We start from the raw sequence: 20,036 nt of genomic DNA on the forward strand, positions 1-20,036 counted from the left end.
GTACCATGTACGAAGACCTGGGTTCAATTCCTCGGTACCACAAACAAAGAATTAAGTTGGAAGTGGTGCTGAGGCTCAAGGGGGAGAGCTTTGACCTTGAGCTCAAGCCCAGGACTGGCCAAAAAAACAAACACCTGCAGGAAAATGCCCAGGACTTGAAAGAATTCAAGCAACAGGACAGGGACAAAAACAAAACCACAACTGATACCAATACGACCTTTGCAGGTCTTCCATGTTATGTTACTATGAACAAACTTGTCAGCCACTAACTAAGCTCATTTCACTGTATGATTATTTTCAGTGTTATCTTAAGACTCCATAGCAAACTGAAAGAAAAATATTTCAAGAATTTTATCAAGGCGTATCTATCTTCATGACTTTAATCTCAACAACGAACTGGGGTTATTCAGCAAACACAACTATTATATCTTTCATTCAATACGACTGGGTACCCATTGTACCCGCCAAGATACGTTAGAACACTTCAAAAAACTTGACTATGCAACATTCCAATCCTATTTACAATGCTGTAACAGTGATATACAAACCTGAATGTATTAAGCATGATGAATTCCTATACATGGAAACAAGTATTGTAGTATTTCTGAAAACAACCCTAGCATGCTTACTTTTACTCAATTGAGGAAATTCCATATATCTTGTTACAGCAAACTGTTTTCTGATCTAAATTCTTACTTTCTTGGGGAATTTAAAACTCTCCAGAAATGGAGCTTACAATCCTATAATTAATACAGTGAATTTGAAATTAATACAGCATCTATCAAATATAAATTGAATACTTTAGTTATTTAACTGATTTTATTAGTTCTTAGGATTGATATTTTCAGCATCCAGTTGTTCCAGCATCCACTTGCCAAATGTTGGTTATTACAGAAAACATCCAAAGAAACAAGGATACAAATTTGTTTTTTTTTTTTTAAACAAGAAAGATTACTTTTATATCCTGTATTTGTACTTTTGCTGGGTGTGGGGCTTGAATTCACAGCCTTAGGCACTGTCAATGAGGTCTTTAGCTTAAGGCTAGTACTCCACCACTTTGAGCCACAGTACCACTTCCAGTTTTCTGGTGATAGTTAAGACTAATACAGTCTGTCTTGTCCAAGCTGGCTTTTAACCGTGATCCTCAGATCTCAGACTTGCAAATAGCTAGGTTTAAGGGCAGTTCGACTCTTATTCAGACAAATCCTTAAAAATATGACCAAACTCTTAATTCATTGTAGTGGAATTGGAAACAAAAATGCCTGCACTGCATGCCAATACCAAGGAATAAAAAATCCAAGGTTTGTCTGCATAAACTTAAGTACTGTTTCCCTTGCTGCTATACTGGAAAAAAATGGAGCATAAGAACATCAAACACATGTACTTTTCAGAACTAAGCATTAGAATTCTTGCATTTAATACTAGATCTATTCCTAGGACAGGTGGATGCTGCCTGGTACAGTGACAAAAATGGAGTGCAATTGTGGAGGGGTTAAAGGCTAAGAGAATTAAGAGTTGGCTAAGTGAGACATCATTCCACAGACACTACATGCATCATCCCACAATAATCTAAGGGAAGGAATCGAAGAAAAAGACAAATGTGTTTCCTATTTTCACTCAACTCTGAGGCAGAGTTCAGTAAAAAAGGTCACTAGAAAAACAACTTGAACAGTGTATGTTGACATACATGATGATACAAATACACGTAGCACAATTAAAGGGTTTTGTGGAGGACGCTGCGAAACAAAAAGATTTGAATGGTTATAAAATACAAAAATAAAAAACCAGGTGTTTTTTTCTCCAAATTCCTGGTTTAATAAGGGATTGTTTATTGTTTCTCTTGAGAAAAAAGGTCCCAAACATCAAGCTGTTCACAAAAATAACCCATAGTATCAACTTTGGAAAACAAATATTAAGACTATTACACTATTTTTCTAAAGGATGCATCAGACATGCCAACTCTCGTGAACAAAAATACATCGTTACAATTGTGTTGAACTCCCCCACACAGCACTTTCATGTGGGGTGTGACACACGTATTTCTAACTTAAAGCTGCTATCCGGTGCTACAACTAAATGCGTGAGATTGCCTTTGCAGTTAGGGAAGCAACTACGGAAATCTTGTATGAATGGAAAGGACTGCACTCCCTGCATAACAAGAGATTATTTTGGAGACAGATGATAAAAACCATACATCCTTTTTATTGTTAAGTCATAAAGAGGTATCAAAATTAAAAGCAAAAATTACAGGGCAAGACTTAACAAAACTATCAGGAGCATCAAAGGAAGCAAAAATGGAAGTAGGCGCAGGGCAGTATGAATTAATGAACGCGGGAAGGACGAGGATAGGGAGAACACTGAGCATGTGCTGAAGAGACTAGGGGAGAGGAGCTGGTGAAATTTTGATCTTAAGACATGCGCCTAGGTAAAGAAATAACGGGAAAAGATCCCTAAGCCCCACTATGTGCTTAAGAGTCATCCTCGCCATTGGCGCTGTCTCTGTCATCCTCTCCTTCCTCAGCCTCTTTTTCATCATCCTTGATCAACTCCAGCTGTGAGAAACAGACACAAACATGATGGAGTTAGAGGTACTCCATGTGTTCCTGACCCTCCCTCCACCACCTCTTTCTTTCCTTTCCCACAGGTGTCACCTGGTCTTCCCCCCGATCTTCATTATCATCATCATCCAGTAGGTCCCCCTCCTCTGCAGAGTCATCTGCACCCCCCTCAGACTCCATCTTCACATTAGTCTCATCTTTCTTCAGGGAGCTGCTGCTCTGTTCCTCTTCTGACTTATCATTCTTCACCTCTACAGTCGATGACAAGGAAAGTTCTGTAGAGGAAGCAAGGATGATATGAATATGAAACTGCATGCAGCATGTTTTCCCACCAATGCCCTCCTAAACTCAAGTACTCAGGATTCTTGTTTCTCCTCTCTAGCTGCTGGTCATGGACACTGTCCATGAACACTTTTAGCTCAAGGCTAGCACTTCGCAACTTAACTGATAAAGTCACTTTCAGCTTTTTCTGTGATCTCATCAGGAGTCTTAGACTTTCCTACCAAGGCTGACTTCCAAGTCTCCGCCTACCTTCCTGAGTAGCTAGGATTACTGGCAAATACCACCTGTGTCCAGCTTCCAAATTTCATCTACACACATGCAGCTTTCAGAGCTAACCCAATGGTACACTTAATAAACAGAAATATCCTTACCTGCTTGTTTGCTCTGTTCCTTTTCAATTTTTTCCAGGCTGTCCAGTAAAGAATCCACTTTTTGTTTAATCTGGGTCAGCTCCTTCTTAATGGCTTGAAGGTCATCTCCTTTCACTTCATTGCAAAGAAATTTTTGCATTAGAACCATCAATACTAATATCTACCTACTACAAAATATTGCTGTCAGAGCCTCAACGGAACAAGAAATGGACTTGGATCTGCTACTTGACAACTAAAAACTGAATCTCATACTGTACTCCATTTGACCAGGTGCACTGTGACTTAATATGATTTGCAGAAGACTACAATTCTATATTGGAGCACTAACACTTTGGGGTAAAATCAATAGTGAACTAAGCAGGAAATAATTCCCCATTATAGAGTAAATCTTATCTATAGCTTGGATTTTAAGAAAAGAATTCATGAGATTCTTAAACTTCTTTTGAGCCATGTGACCATTGCAGCTTTATAGTGGAAATAACACGTACACTTTCCAGACTTGGAAGAAGATCCTCGCTGACCACTCTTAGAATTGAAGCCACTTTTGCCCCTGCGTGAGGTGTTTCCTGAAACACGCTGACGTTTAGAGGGCACTACAGCCCTAGCAATAGGAGGTGGCGGTGGCACACGTGCTGGGTAACTGTACATCCTATTAAAAAAAAAAAATTAGTTAACTTCAAAACTAAAAGCAAGCTGACAGCATCATATTTATTGTATTAATTTCATCTGAGGGCCTGAAGTAAGCCTTTTATCTTTTTTTAACCTCTAGAAATCCCTTACCTGGTTTTTACCTTTTTTTTTGGGGGGGGGGGGGAGGTCCTGATGCTTCAACTCTGGGCCTGGACACTATCCCTGAGCTCTTCAGCTTTTTCTGTGTATGTGGTACAGAGGAATCAAACCCAGGACTTCATAGATGCTAGGCAAGCATTCTACCACTAGGCCATGTTCCTGGTCCCTGTGTTTTGTTTTTACCTATTTTCCTACAGGCTATTATAAAGAGTGAAAAATATGTAACTGAGGGAGCAACTTTTCATTCTTAAATTAAGAATCCTTCACAGCCATAAAATTCACCTATTAGAAGTTCAAACTCTTTATTTGTTAACACAGTCAGAAAAATTCCGTAGTACTGCCACTACTGTCCTATTCATTTTGGTCCTCAGAATAATCCTCAGTAACTGCAGCTCTTTCTTCTAGTACAGTTTTGCTAACATATGAATCATAAGCACTTAGATCAATGAAGTATAACTTTTATTTGTATACTTGAAACATAAGTAACTTTTTTTAAACAGGTGAAGTACAAAGAGGTTACCATTAATAAAGTCAAATAAAAAGTCCATGTCACCCTTCCCTCCATTATACATTATACATGTCACCCTTATACATGTCACCCTTCCCTCCATTATACAACAGTATTTTTTTTGCTTTGTCAGGGTGTCAATTCAGGGGCTGGGCACTGTCCCTTTGCATTTCTCACAAGGCGATGATGTTGCAATGATGTGAAGCATCATCCTCAAAGGATGAAAAAGGTCACCTCAAAATAACCAATGGAAGAAAGGACTAATGAGACAGAAGCATAGATTCCTCCCAGGTATAAGATCCCATTATGTACCCCTTAGAATGAAAGACTATTTTGAGAAATCAATTGGGTATTTCACAACTACAAACTAAATGGAGAAAAATTAAATACGGGGCATTTTGCAACAGCAACCTATATCAAAAATAACCATAATGCACCTAAGACTCCAGGCAAAACCATCTACCAGAGGTAGAGGACTGAGAGGTAGAAGCAAGGCCTTGCCTATCTAGGAATCCATTGTATTTGGAGAAAGGGATGCAAGTGGACAAGGAGAGCTATTTAAGGGGATGAGGAAGACAAAAAAAAAGAGGGTGGTGGATTAAAATAGTTAAGTCAGGACTGGTGATGTTGCTTGATATTTTGCATGCCTACATGGGTGAGGCATGAGCTGCTATTTTGTGTCAGTCACTTTTCTTTTTGGTGCTGCTCGAAGGTCATGGGCATGATCTTGGACAGACTCCCTGAGGCTTCACTTCTGGCTCTCTTGCTTGCTAACTGGAGGTTAAGAGGATCATAAATTTCTCCTCTGCAAATTCTGGTTGGGGACTATAATCCTCAGATCTCAGCCCTTTGACTTACACAATTCACTGGGCATAATCTCTCTTAATGCTTTAGTCAAACTTTTTTTTGGTTTATTTATTTATTTTTTTGGTCTGTCCTGGGACTCTGGCCGGGGCATTGTGTTCAGGTTCTTCAGACTCAAGGCTACTATCCTACCCCTTGAGCCAGTCACTTCTTATGAATGCTCTAAACAGTAATAATTATCTACTTCTGAATTCTAAAACACATAACTCACCATACAGCCAATCACTCATGCCTGTAATTTTAGAAACTCAAATATTTTAGCTAAATGTCTCTGGTCACAACTTGTCCAACTAATTGACATATTTTTGAATTACTCTATTTTTTCTCTTCCGAGATATGGCAACACAATAATATCTAATAGAGTGATGGGAATGAGGCTTAGCGGTACAATGCTTGCCTAGCACACATAAAGCCCTGGGTTGAATCCTCAATATCATATACACAGAATAGGCCAGAATTGGTGCTATGGCTCAAATGGTAGAACATTAGCCTTGAGCAAACGAATCGCAGGGGCAAGGATACTAGAATGGTATCCAATTACACAAGGAAAAACACTGAAGAGACTCAAGCTGTAGAGTGGGAAAGCCATGAGTTAAAGATGAAGAATGAGTTTAGAACACAGTAGGCACGGGCCAGGTGTCTGGCCTAGTGGTAGAGTGCTTCCCTAGCATGCATGAAGACCCGGGTCGAGTCTTCGGCACCTCATACATAGAAAAAAGGCTGGAACTGGTGCTGAGGTTCAAGTGGTAGAGTTCTACCCCTGAGAAAGTCCAAGAACAGTGCTTATGCCCTCAGCTCAAGCCCAAGACTGGCAAAAAAAAAAAAAAAAAAAAACCACAGTACGCCAAAAACAAGAGAAAGAAAAGCAAGAAGAGGCAGAGCTTTACTGTAGGCTAGCATTAAGACAGTGGTGAAGTACACAAAGGGGTAAAGGTCCCTCTCATACTTATCAAAGAAATTGAATGCTATATACACACACTAATATATCCATGCACCTTACCCCAATCATTACTTGCCAAGTACAGGTGGCTCATGCCTAAAATCTGAGCTACTCTAGAAAATAAGAGTCAAGGTTCATGATGGGCACAGTGGCTCATGCTTTTAGTCCTACCTATTCAGAAAGCTGATGTCTAAAGATCAAGGTTCAAAGCCAGCAATAAATCTTGTCTTATCTCCAATTAATTGCTATAAAATGGGAAATGGGGCCTGGTTCAAGGGTAGGACGGTATCCTGGAGCGAAAGAGCTCAGGGACCGAATTCAAGCAACCATGAACCACACAAAAAAATAAATAAAATTAAAAAATACAGGTTTGGGGCCAGTAATTTGTCCTAGTGGTAGATTCCTCTCCCAGCATACATAAAGCCCTGTTGGATTCTTCAGTACCACATACTCAGAAAAGGCTAGAAGTGGTGCTGTGGCTCAAATGGCAGAGTGCTAGACTTGATCAAAAAGTGTTCAAGGGGGCCAGGAGTTTGGCCTAGTGGTAAGTGCTTGCCTAGCATGCACAAAAACCCAAAATCGATTCCTCGGTACCACATACATAGAAAAAAGCCAGAAGTGGTGCTGAGGCTCAAGTGGTAGAGCTCTAGCCTTGAGAAAGTCCAAGGACAGGGCTCAGGCCCTGAGCTCAACGCCAGGACTGGCAAAAAAAAAAAAAAAGTGTTCAAGGAGGACAATGCCCAGACTCTGAGTTCAAGCCCCCAGGATATTACAGGATCTCAAGAACAAAGCCAAGATGGGTACCTGTGGTTCAGGACTGTAATCCTCTCATGAGGCTGGCTGACAGCTCAGGGACAGCACCAATTAAAAAAAAAAAAAAAAATCCAGGATTGGGGCCAGGATTTTGTCAATTAGGCCATCATTTAGGCCCCCCCAAAATTTTGAAATACAAAAATTTACTTAGGGTCAAAACATATTTGAGCAAAGTGAAATTCAAATCAATCCAAGGTCCTGTGGTAGTTATGTAAGATTTATTTCCAGCATTTTCCTTCTCCATTTAAGACCAGGCTATTACCTGGTCGGTATTCCCTTTGAGGTGTTTACCAGTGTCTGCCTCCTTAAAACCAACAGTGTATGTTTCTCTTCTGTGAAATTATTCCCAATCAAGCTGCTTATTCTCTATGACTGATATAAGTTCAACATTTGTACGTAAACAAGAAATACAAGATTGCTTGGGATATTGGTAGCCTAAAATGGGGGGAAGGAGCTGTAATCTGCATAACAGCAGGAAAATCCTCAATGCCCTCTCACCCTCCACAGTACCACTTCCAATAAAGGAAGATCCTTATAATTGCTTAGCTTCTTCCCTTACGGCCCCCACATCCCCTCAACTGATCCACTTCTGTTGGGCCAGGAATGTAGCTTAGTGGTAGAACACATGAAGGTCTGATTCCTCAGTACCACATGCACACACACACACACACACACACACAAATACCTCAAAGTGGTGTTGCAGCGCTAGAGACAGAGCACTAACTTTGAGCCAAAGCTCAAGGACAGTGCCCAGGCCCAAACTCAAGCTCCAAGATTTACCCCCCCCCCCCAAAAAGAGAGAAGCCCTTTGTAATCACTGAAAAATTCCAAGGAGCCTGGTGGTAGATCTTCAGAATCCTAGCCTCTGAGTGTCCAGTTTCAAGGAAAGTCTGGGGACTAAAGACCATGACACTTTAATCTTCACTTAACCTGTAGAAAATGTGGCTCAAGGATAGGGCGGTAGCCTTGAGCTGAATATCTCAGGGACAGTGCCCATGCTGAAACCAAGCACCATGAGCAACCAAAAAAAAAATCTAAGGAGCCAGGAATTTGGCCTAGTGGTAGTGTGTTTGCCTAGTATGCACAAAGCCTTGGGTTGATTCCTCTGTACTGTGGTACTGTGGCTCAAGTGGTAGGGGCTCTAGCTTTGAGAAAACCCAAGTATACAGTGCTCAGGTTCTGAGCTCAAGCCCAGGACTGGGGGGATAAAACAAAAAAACTGTGAGGATCCTGATTTCAAGCCAGGCAACCTTCAATAAACTACACAGAAAAAACGAAATAGAGCTGTGGCAGAGAGCTAGTTTTGAGCAAAAGGCTCAAGGACACTGCACAGGCCACAAGTTCAAGCCCCATGACAAAAAAAAAAAAAGTGGTCTATCTGGCTATTATTCAGAAGTAGTTAATTTTTGCCAGGTTTTCAATAGGGAGCATTTTTGCTAAAGTAATTGTTGTTCCTCAAGGAGTGCAATGCTCTTACTTATTATAGTATATACTATATATGGCAAACATACCTGTCATAATAATCTCGTTGAAAGTCATAGTCCAAATCAAATGAGGAGCTGAAAAATAAATACCAATGGAGATTAATCTGGAGCTGCTAATGTTAATTCATAATAGGAGACAGGGAACAAGCCAAACAAATTACAACATATCTATGTATATATTAACAAGATTAACATTCAAAAGACCCCTCCACAGTCATTTTAAATAATTAATCACAAAATTCCAATTTAAATCACTGGACACATATAATCGTTAAAAATTAATAAATCAGCTAAAAATCATGTAACTCTAACATAAACTACCAGCTAATATAAGAACACCAAAAAAACAGACTAAATTAAAATTATGCCACTACTTTTCAGTTTCTTATAAGCTAGATTACTCTAGCACAATTTCACTTATATACGTATAGACTACTCTTTAATAGTAAAAATTTCAAGGATTTGTAGCAATTCTCAAAGGGGAAAACATTAATACAGAATTCATTATTCTTACACAAATAAAACATCATGTTTAACATTAAACCCTCCCCACATCTAGAAGACAGATAGAGAAGAGGCCCACTGATGGACACAATGCAGTTATAAACAATAAAGTTCCGGACCTGAGTAGAGGGGACGGAGAAGGGTGTTCTGGTACTGACCCGTACATCTCCGCTGCAGATCGCTTCACACCTGCTTTTCCTCGATTCACTTTTGGCTCTGCAGCCAGATTAATATCTGAAGAAAAAGAAAAAAAATACTTACATCATTGTGAGTAAAAACAACAACAAGAACAACAACAGCAAAAACTGGTGGGTCCTAGTGGCTCACTCCTGCATTCCTAGTTACTCAAGATCTGAGGATGCTGGTTCAAAGCGAACATGGGGAAGAAACTCAAGTGAGATGCTTATCTCTAATATACAACTCAAAAAAGCCAGGAAATGGTGCTGTGGAAAGTGGAAGAACACCTTCTCTTGAGCAAAAAGATAAGGGGACAGCACCCAGATCCAGAGTTCAAGCCCAGGACTAACTACCCTCAAACAAGTTTAAATGTGAGCATCAAGGCTGTGTTCAACAGTCCTGGCAGAAACCAATCACAGACCCCATCTACATGCAAGCACCAAAAGTGGAGTAGTTCAAGATGTAGACTGTCCCTTGGAGGGGCAGAATTAGCTCAAGATGCAAAGCAAACCCCAGAAGCATAAGAAGGAAAAGAGAAGGCCATCTAGATCACATCTCCAACTACATTTTCACTATGTCCTCTTAGCTATCCATATAGAAATTATGTACACTATGAAACTATGTTTCACAAGGAAGTTAGCCTTCTACATTTTTGTACTGTTTGTGTACATTCAAATTTGTAATTCAGTCATTAAAACTCAAATCTGTACATTTATCATGAGAAATAAGAAAAAAATGTTTAGATGAATACAATTAGTACAATGACAAAGTGTCAATGCATATTATTGATGAAGTGGAGGACCACTTGAATCATTCTCAGAGGCAACCTTTACTTTTGTTACAAAATTAGCTATTGTTTAAGAAATAGTGCTACATTTCCAGTTGACAGTGGCTCATGCCTGTAATACTAGCCAACTCAGGAAACTGACATGTGAGAACTGCAGTTCAAAGTGAGACCAAGACTCTATCTCCAAATAACCAGCAAAAAGTTGGAAGTGGATGCATGTCAGTCTTGAGCAAAAACACTAAGGGAGAGGATGATGATTAGTGCAAACCCTGTACAAGCACAGAAGAGGAAAAAATACTTGGACAAGGAACATTTGAAAAACTGTTGTCACTTTGCTAACAGTGGATGAGTAATGACTAATTTTTAATGTCATCTAATAATTTATAACAGTCTTGTTTTTAGGTGAAAAGCCAAGAACTAAGTTAAACACTATAAGCAAAGGGCTGGGAGTTTGGCCCAGTGGCAGTGCTTACACCAAGACTTGGGTTCAATTCCTTGGTACCACATACATAGACAAAAACTGGAAATGGTGCTGAGGTTCAAGTGGTAGAGCTCTAGCCTTGAGAAAGTCCAAGGACAGTGCTCAGGCCCTGAGTTCAAGCCCAGAACTGGCAAAAACAAACCAAACCCCCAAAACAACCTGTAGTTAACTCAAGAAACTTGAAAAAAATCACTATGATGGGCTATATACTCTACAGACATGCTTAATTTTAATTGTTTTAAAAACCGAAATGCCAGTGATTGTATAGATGCCTTCTTGAATACTTGTTCATTAAACATGACATTTGAAATATGTAAAAATCAATGTTAATTTAAAAAAGCTAACAAACAGGCGGGCATAGTGGCTCATACCTATAATACTAGATATGCATGAGGCTGAGATCTGAGGATAAAGGTTCAAAGCCAGCCAGGCACCAAAGGACTTTTATCACCAATTAACCTCTAGAAAATAGGAAGCGGTGCTTGGCTCAAGGGTAAAGGGGTAGCCTTGAGCTGAAGAGCTCAGGGACCATGCCTAGACCAAGTTCAAGCCCCATGACCAAAAACTGACAAAAACACCTTAGTGTCTATGTGTGCAATAGACTAAAACACAACTTAAAACAAAATCATGGCTGTTGTAGAGGCCACTGATACTTGTACAACATGTATAAGGCTATGGATTTAAAATTAAGTTTTAATTTAAATCTAAGACACAGCTGTATTTACAATCAGTGGATTACCAATTGATCATATCAAAACTTGAACAACTTCAAAAAACAAAACTCAGGCACCCTGAATCCTGCAAATAATTGAGCTGTTTAGGACCTCAATGTTTGGTTTGAAGGTAAGACTGGGCAAACATCCTTTAGACTGTATTTCAAAAACGAGCAAAGCAGTTGCACTAGAGTCATGGCTGAAGTGAAACACCAAGAGATAGCCTCGAGAAGAAAAGGCAGGATTATTGAAACTGTAGCCTGTAGCCTTGAGCTAAATATTTCAGGGACAGGGCCAAGTCCGAGGACCCACAAAAAAAAAAAAAAAAAAGTGGGGGGGCAAGCCTATTGAAGCTTTCGCAGTACCAAGTGCCAGCACTAACACACTGACACAAACACACACAAAATATATCTAGAATGTTACACAGAAAAATTATCCATTTAAGCAGCAACCAATGTTCCGGATCCCCATAAAGTGAAAAAAAAAAAAAGGATGGCATATTTTTAACGATTGCAAAACTACATTTTCTGAGTACCTTTAAATGACAGTATTTTCTTAAGGGTTAGGTATGTATGGTTGGGGGGGGGGGTTGCCTGTCACTTCAGCTTTGACAGGTATTCAATAGGTATAACTATGATCTATGCACCTAAAACTTTAGGCAGGATCATACAGATGAAGAAAAGTCACTCAACCCACACCTTACCTAAAACCTGGCCGGCAATCATCCTGCCATCTTCTCCTGCCACAGCAGCACGAGCATTTCGCTCATTAACATACTGCACAAAGGCAAAGCCTTTATGAACAGAGCAGCCTACAATTTTCCCATACTTCGAGAAGATTGCTTCCACATCAGACTTCTTGACCACAAGTGTATTGAGATTCCCAATGAACACACGGGAGTTCATGGAACGAGGATCTGTCTTGTTGGTAACATTGCTAGCCATTGTGTTTGATAGTTTGGCTCCTCACAAAGCTGAAAAATTGATAGGGAAAAAAAAAATCTTATGTGAGCAGATATTAGTCACAGTATTATTTAATAAACACTACATTTTGAGTCCGGTGCCAGAGGGTCACACCTGTAATCCTGCCTACTCAAGAGGGGGAGCCTTTGAGGACTGCAGTTCAACGAGAAAAGAAAAGTCCATGAGACTCTTAGCCTCGAAAGCCACAAGTAGAGCTCTGGCTTACGTGGCAAAAACACTAGCTTTGAGCATAAAAGCTCAGGGACAACAGTGTCCAGTTCCTGAGTTCAAGCCCCAGGACCAACATAGATAAGAATAAAAGCTAAATTTTGAGCCATTGTGACTACCTAGTGACCGTGTAAACTTTAAAAGAGACTTACAGCAACAAATATTACTATCCTGATAATGGTACTCCTAAATCTATCCTTAAAAGAAGTAAAACTTCCTTGGCTCCTTCCAATCCAAGGAGCTCAGGACAAAAATGTATCAGATTAAATATACCCGCTTAAAAAACCCATCTATAAATAATTTGAAGTGCGTAAGCATACTTCCCACTTATAATAATCTATCATTGTCATACAGAATACATTAAATCTCATTTATTGCTCCTCAGTCCAAATTCTTCCCCAAACAATTTTTTAACAAACGAGTATAACTTGGTTTTCCTTTTCATGTGTAAAAAAACCTTATAGTGGAAAAAAATTAAGATCAAGTCATTCACTCTGTAAATAACAATATACAAGTACTTTAACTTATATTAGAGATTTGTAGGTATCAACACAGTCTTTATATAGGTTATGACTTTTAACCTACTTTTTATATAGGTGGGGTAGTATTTAATATTGGATGGTGATGATGATAAAACCACTATAGCATAGAATAAATAAGGAGTGTTGCAGGCCAAAGTAAAACAGAGAAACATTTAACAAACTAGTTAAAAAATTATTTAAAAATATGGAGTCATGAGGAAAGGACATAGTAAAAAAAAAAGGTGCTGCAATCTATGAACCAAGAGATAGACATCCACACTGAATCTGTCAATACCTTGATACTATGAGAGGTAAATCCACTGGGTTATAAGCCAAGAGAAGAGGCTCAAGTTTAACAATTAAAAGAGATATAGAGTAATAATACCAATTCAGGCCACTTTCCCCCTAAATGATCAAGAGGCTGAGATCTGAGGACTCTGGTTTAAAGCTAGCCAGAAGTCTTCAGATTAGACTCAACAGGCTTCAGAGGACACAGCCCTCCCCCAAACAATTTAAAAAAAAACTCACAAAATTACTTCTCTTTTATCCCTTTAGTAGATTAAATGCATGTCTAACCTATTAGAAAAGAAAATCAATTTGCAAAAGTGTTTTGTCTGAGTCTTCACAGAAAACTAAAGAATGTCGGTTAAATCTTGAGAGAACATTTACATACAACCAATAAACTTCCAAAATGTAACCCACAAGAATGGTTATCACTGTCTTTAACATAAGCAATTTGTAAAGGAGGATGGAAGGTGAGGGTTAAATAAGTCCAGGCCTCAAGAGGTAGAATGCTTAACTAGCACCAGAGCTTCTGCTGTATTAATTTCTCATTAGGACAGGACACACAGTGACTACTGCCATACAATCTTATATGTGGCTCAAAGTGTAGGCCATTTTCATAGTAAAACTGAAGCACTGAAGCTCTACATTCAAAGCTTAGTAACACACTCTAGGAAAAAAAAAAAAATCCAAGAACAGTTTAATCCCCAGGACTGGCAAAAAAAAAAAAAAAAAAACTCTGAAGCAGCTTAGTCCCTGAGAAAGATGATCAACACTATTCCCATGTGCCCTAATCCATTCTCAGTCATATACCCCAAGAAACTTAATACTCTTACAATAATCAGTATCTCTCTTTTTTTTTTTTTTTTGCCAGTCCTGGGCTTGAGCTCAGGGCCTGAGCACTGTCCTTGAACTTTCTCAAGGCTAGAGCTCTACCACTTGAGCCTCAGCACCACTTCGAGCTTTTTTGTATGTATGTGGTATCAAGGAATCGAACCCGGGTCTTCGTGCATGCTAGGCAAGCACTTTAACCACTAGGCCAAACTCCTGGCCCTACTTGTCCCATTTAATCAGTAATTTTCCCCTCCACTTTGGAGGAGCAGTCACAGTGTGGAGCCCGGTACTCCTTATCCTCCTGACCTTACTTAGTTGGTATCCCAAGAACTGGAAGTATAAATGTACAACACCTGGTTTTGTTCCACTCCTCAATACAGGGTAACAAAACTCTAGGAATCAGGAATGAAACTGGGCACCAGTGGCTCACGCCTGTAATCCTAGCTACTCAGGAGGCTGAGATCTGAGATTGAGGTTCAAAGCCAGCCCTGGCACAAAAGGACCAAAGACTATTTCCAACTAATCTCTAAAACAGGGAAGTGGGGCTTAGCTCAAGGGTAGAGGGTTAGCCTTTAAATGAAAGGCTCAAGGATAGAGCCTAGGCCCAGAGTTCAAGCCTCACAACTGACTTCCACCTCACCCCCAAAAAATCAGGAATGTTAAAATGAAAAGCTGGACAAGGTGACTCAGGAAACTGATATACAGAAGGTCTAAGTTTGATGAGTTTCCAGAGAACACAATGCTGACTTAAGGCATGGATCAAGCAGTAGAGCACAAGGCTGAATTAAAAAAAAAAAAATGCTCGGAGTTTGGCCTAGGGGTAGAGTGCTTGCCCAGCATGCACAAAGACCTGGGTGCTATTCCTTAGTGCAGCATACATAGAAAATACCGGAATTGGTGTTGTCCCTCAAATGATAGAGCTCTAATCCTTGGAAAAGCCAAGGCCAGTGTTCAGGCCCTGACTTCAAGTCCCAGGAGTGGCAATAAATAAATAAAAATAAATAAATAGACAAAAATATGGAAGGGGGGTCAGGGAGGGAGGAAGGCAGGGAAGGAAAAGGCTTATCTAAAAGTTAATAGCTGAAGCATGAACACAGCCTCTGCCTAGCTAGTGCAAGGCTCTGAAATCAAGCACCAACAACAGAAAGTGTGGAGAACAGAGGAAGCAAACTTCATATTGGTAACTTCATTTCAGAAAGCTCACATTAAATCTCAACAAGTAATTTCTACTGGACATTTTCTATTTGCAAAAAAATAAAAATAAAAATTGGTCCCTCCTTTTCCAGGTATGGAAATTCACTTTTAATTGAGGGTGCTAGACACAGCTACTCAGGACCATCTTGGGCATTTCACAATGTTTTTTGTTGTTTGCTTTTCTTTTTGTGACCATTCTGTGTCTTGAATTCAGTGTGTGGGCTCTCTCCCTGAGTGTTTGTCTTAAAGGTTAGCATTCTGCCATTGGAGCCATAGCCACTTCTGCCTTTTGGTGGGTAACTAAAGAATCCCCAGGCTAGCAATGAACTTCAATCAGGTTTCAAGTCCTGAGGATGATCACAGGTTTATCACCCACTGGCAACAAGCTCAGCAAGTTTTTTTTGTGGGTCATGAGGCTTTAATTCTGGGTCTGGGCACTGTCCCTGAGCTGTTAAGCTCAAGGCTACCATTGTGCCCCTTAAGCCACAGCCCCACTTCCCTTTTCTAGAGGTTAATTGGAGGTAAGAGCCTCAGGTTCTTTATTGCTGGGGCTGGCTTTATACCCTGATCTTCAGATCTCAGCCTCCTAAGTAGTTAGGACTACAGGTGTGAGCAAAGTTTTCTTACCTCCATTCAGACAGGCAAAGTGCCTTACGCACACTGGTCAAGCATCATAAAATATGGCATTAGAATAGCTTATCAGATGTCTACATATAGCAAACAACAGAAATAACTGGCCTCAGATTAAGCAATTCACCACCTTCAATTAAAATGTCCTATTACATCACTTGAAAAGCTGCTCTATCCAGCTAAAGTGGGGGGAAAAAAACCCCAAAACACGAAAACAAAAAAAAGAAATAAAACAAACAGCTTAAGGAAAGCACCAGGCCCTGAGTTCAAGCCCTAGGACCAAGACACACAACAAAAGCTCTAGCCTGTACATTTAACTAAAATCAGATGCTTCTCGATTTGTCTCCAGACAATCTGGAAACTGGTGTCACTAGGTGGCAACACTGAGTTGGGTAACTTCACGATTTTCATCCACAACTTAATGTTTCCTCAGCTCTTGGATATTATAAACAAAATTTCTATTAGAGCACCATATGACTTAACAGCTCAGCACAGACTTTAACCCTACAAGTAGGCCCCTTATTTCTTTCAGTACTTTTTCATACCAGTGCCTTATTTACCACTTTCTTTGTAGTATGCCTCCTAAAGGGTGTCAAAATTAATTGTGCAAGGTTGGGAGTTTGGCCTAGTGGTTGAGTGCTTGCCTAGCATGCACGAAGACCCGGGTTCGATTCCTCGGTACCACATACATAGAAAAAAGCCAGAAGTGGTGCTGAGGCTCAAGTGGTAGAGCTCTAGCCTTGAGAAAGTCCAAGGACAGGGCTCAGGCCCTGAGCTCAAGCCCAGGACTGGCAGAAAAAAAAAGAAAATTAATTGTGCAAAGAGGTTCTGCTCTGGTCACACATGGATCAAATATTCATATCCCTTTCCCCTTTCTGAGTAATAGCTCATGTTTTTAAACTTGACAGAAGTACTAGCGGCTCACATCTGTAATTATATGTAGGAGGCTGAGATCTGAGGTGCCAAACTGCATTACATGCACACATACTCAGTGGTATAGCAATTACTTCTGAGACATTTTTTCAAAGCAATGATAGGCTGTGGTTAAATTTAAAGTTGTAAGTGAAACAAATAACATGTATAAGGAAACATGTTAGAACAACACACAAAATAGCCTTCAAAAGAAGTGATTTTTGAAGTAAAAATGAAGGTGAGCCCTAGTGACTCACGTTATACAGGAGGGCAAGTATTAAACATTAAAATTAACCTAGGCAGTAAATGCCAGATTGAGTCTAAATCCCAATGATCACAAACGTCAATATAAGATGTGTGCTAATGGAATTGGCACTATGGCTAAAGTAGTGTAAACCTAGCCTTGACAAAAAACAAAAACAAAACTAATGGCTGCCAGGCACGGTGGGCTCATGCCTGTAATCCTAGCTACTCGGAGGCTGAGATCTGAGGATCAAGGTTCAAAGCCAGCCAAGGCACAAAAGGACCTGTGACTTACCTAATTAACCTCGAGAAAAATGGGAAATGGGGCTTGGCTCAAGGGTAGGGCAGTAGTCTTGAGCCTGGGGCTTGAACTCAAAGCCTGGGCTTCAGGCTTGCTAGGCAAGCATTCTACCACTAAGCCAGCCACACTCCCAGCCCCTGTGCAATATTCTCGAATAGTACTTGTATTGCTGGACACTGATTTAGCTTTTGAGCCTTATCAAGAGATACCATAATAAGGTTTCTCTATACACACCAAACTTTAACTTCATTGGAGAGAGAGACACAGGAAATACAGGCCTGAACAAATTATCCATTCAATACACCTATAAGTTCCTACACTGGCAAATACAAAAATGATACACATACCAGGTCATATACTTTCCCAAGAACACAGAATAACTTTTTTTTTCCTGCTCAATCATCTGATGGGGTAGATGAACCTGTATCTTCTCCTGAGTAGCTAGGATTAAAAAGATGGGCCACCTGGGCACAACTTAGTATTTGTTCTCCATCCTCTGACTCATAAGTATAATTCATCCAGTAATTCAAATGTGTCTTCCATGTCTCCATGTTAGGCACTTTAAACATATTTCAAATTGATTTCTTATGCAAAGCCTTTAGTTCCCCTCAACCATGTCTTTAGTTTTTCTTTTGGAGGGGGGTGTGTTCAGATTTGGGGCTTGAACGCAGGGTCTGGTGACTGTCCCTGAGCTACTTTATACTCAAGACTAGCTTTCTATCGCTTGAGCCACAGTGCTACTTGGAGTTCTGAGTTTATTGGAGGAAACTCTCCAACTTTTCTATCTGGTTTATCTCAGTATATTTAAGTAGCCAAGATTATAGGTGTGAGGCACCAAAAGTGTATATTCTGTTTGAGTATGTGTGCAGGAGCTTGGACTTGAGGCCTGGGTCCTGGGCTTTTAGCACTAGAGCTACAGCTTCACTTTGGTTTTTTGGTGGTTAACAGAAGAGTCTTATGGACTTTTCTGTCTGGGCTGACCCAATCCTCAGATTCCCATGCTCCCAAGCAATTAGGATTACAGGTCTCAATCACCAGCACCTGGACTGTATTTCAATTTTTGTCAGTCTTAGGGGTTGAACTCTATACCTGGAGCTCTGTCCCTGAGCTCTGCAGCTCAAGACTAGCTCTACCACTTGAGCCACACCACCACTTCCAGTTTTCTGGTTTTCACAGCCTTTTTGTGCCTGGCCTGGCTTTGAATCATGAATTACAGGTGTGAGCCACAGGAATCTGGCAGGAGTGCTGTCTTTATTTTTTGGCCAGTCCTGGGCATTGAACTAAGGGCCTTGGCATTATCCTTGAGCTTCCTCAAGGGTAGCACTCTACCACTTGAGCCACAGCACCATTTCTAGCCTTTTCTGGGTATGTGGTACTAAGAAATTGAACCCAGGGCTTCGTGCACGCAAGGCAAGGACCTTACCACTAAACCACTCTTGGCCCTTGCTGGATATTTTCTATATGCAGAAATCCTCTACCTGTAAGTTTGAACAGGAATAGTAACTAAAAAAAAAATTACAAATGAAACTTTCAAGTGACTCCTATTGTCAAAAAACTAATTCAGGCCCTATTAATATGATCATGAATCTTAGGGGCCTTAGGGGCCTGGTGCAATGTGTATGGCTGCCAAAGGATCTGCTAACATATCATTTACTATTTTTATTTCATAGTAACAAAAAGAAATGGGTCAAGGACAGAGAGGTAATACTGGACAAAGATACAATCTCTCAGAAGTGTCAAGGGCTGGAAGTGTGGCCTAGTAGTAGAGTGCTTTCCTGGCATGCACAAAGACAGGGTTTAGATTCCTCAGTACCACATACATAGAAAAGGCCAGAAGCAGTACTGTGGCAAGTAGTGGTAGAGCTCTAGTATTGAAAAAGTCCAACTTCATATCGCAGGACTGGCAAAAAACAAAAAACAATTTTTTTAAATTAACAGCATTTCCATCCCAATCATTAAAAACGAAAGGTTTCGGGGCCGGGAGTTTGGCCTAGTGGTAGAGTGCTTGCCTAGAATGCACAAAGACCCAGATTCGATTCCTCGGTACCCCACGTACATAGCAAAAAGCCGGAAATGGTGCTGAGGCTCAAGTGGTAGAGTGCTAGCCTTGAGAAAGTCCAAGCCCAGGACTGGCAAAAAATAAAAAAAAGCAAAGGTTTCTTGGTGAGGGGACTAACTGCCTTTTGGATTTCTGCAGGATAAATAGACTTGTCCTTAGACTATTGATGTTTTGTTTTTCATTTTTTTTTTTTTTTGGTCAGTCCTGGGGCTTTCTCAAGGCTAGAGCTCTACCACTGGAGCCACAGCACCACTTCTTGCTTTTTCTATGTATGTGGTACCAAGGAATCAAACCCAGTCTTAGTGCAAGCCAGGCAAGCTCTCTACCACTAGGTCAAATTCCCAGCCTAGACGTTCCTTTGACTCGGTAATTTCACTTTTCAGAACTAATCTGAAACAAAGTGAAAGAATACAAGCGCTTAACAATGATTACATTAATATACAAATTCAACATTTTAATTTTCATTAAGATTCAGAAAAGGTCGCATATACCTCTCAAGCTTGACTTAAACATGTGATACCAAAAAAAAAAAAAAAAAAATGAAGGGGCGTGAATTTGACCTAGTGGAAAATACTTTAGCATTCAAGTTTGATTCCTTG

General features: G+C 40.2%; 1 protein-coding gene across 2 annotated transcripts in view; it reads right to left on the reverse strand.

Annotated features, from left to right (window-relative positions):
* Nucleotides 1-2,179: 2,179 nt before the first annotated feature.
* Hnrnpc (heterogeneous nuclear ribonucleoprotein C) overlaps nt 2,180-20,036 on the reverse strand; it is a 28,542-nt gene continuing 10,685 nt past the window's right edge. Inside the window, exons 4-10 of one of the 2 annotated variants that reach the window (XM_090320440.1) lie at nt 11,975-12,244; nt 9,272-9,347; nt 8,637-8,684; nt 3,700-3,860; nt 3,212-3,325; nt 2,652-2,833; nt 2,180-2,552 (exon numbers count right to left, since the gene is read on the reverse strand). In XM_090320440.1, coding sequence (XP_090176566.1) covers nt 2,469-2,552; nt 2,652-2,833; nt 3,212-3,325; nt 3,700-3,860; nt 8,637-8,684; nt 9,272-9,347; nt 11,975-12,215 — 906 coding nt within the window. In that variant the 5' untranslated portion in view covers nt 12,216-12,244 and the 3' untranslated portion in view covers nt 2,180-2,468. Of the gene's footprint in view, nt 2,553-2,651; nt 2,834-3,211; nt 3,326-3,699; nt 3,861-8,636; nt 8,685-9,232; nt 9,348-11,974; nt 12,245-20,036 lie in introns of both variants that reach the window. The other variant, XM_090320431.1, reaches the window with a different exon arrangement.

Source organism: Megascapheus bottae, chromosome 2, assembly GCF_031878675.1.
Source record: "Megascapheus bottae isolate mThoBot1 chromosome 2, mThoBot2.hap1, whole genome shotgun sequence".
In the NCBI taxonomy this organism is placed as follows: domain Eukaryota; kingdom Metazoa; phylum Chordata; class Mammalia; order Rodentia; family Geomyidae; genus Megascapheus; species Megascapheus bottae.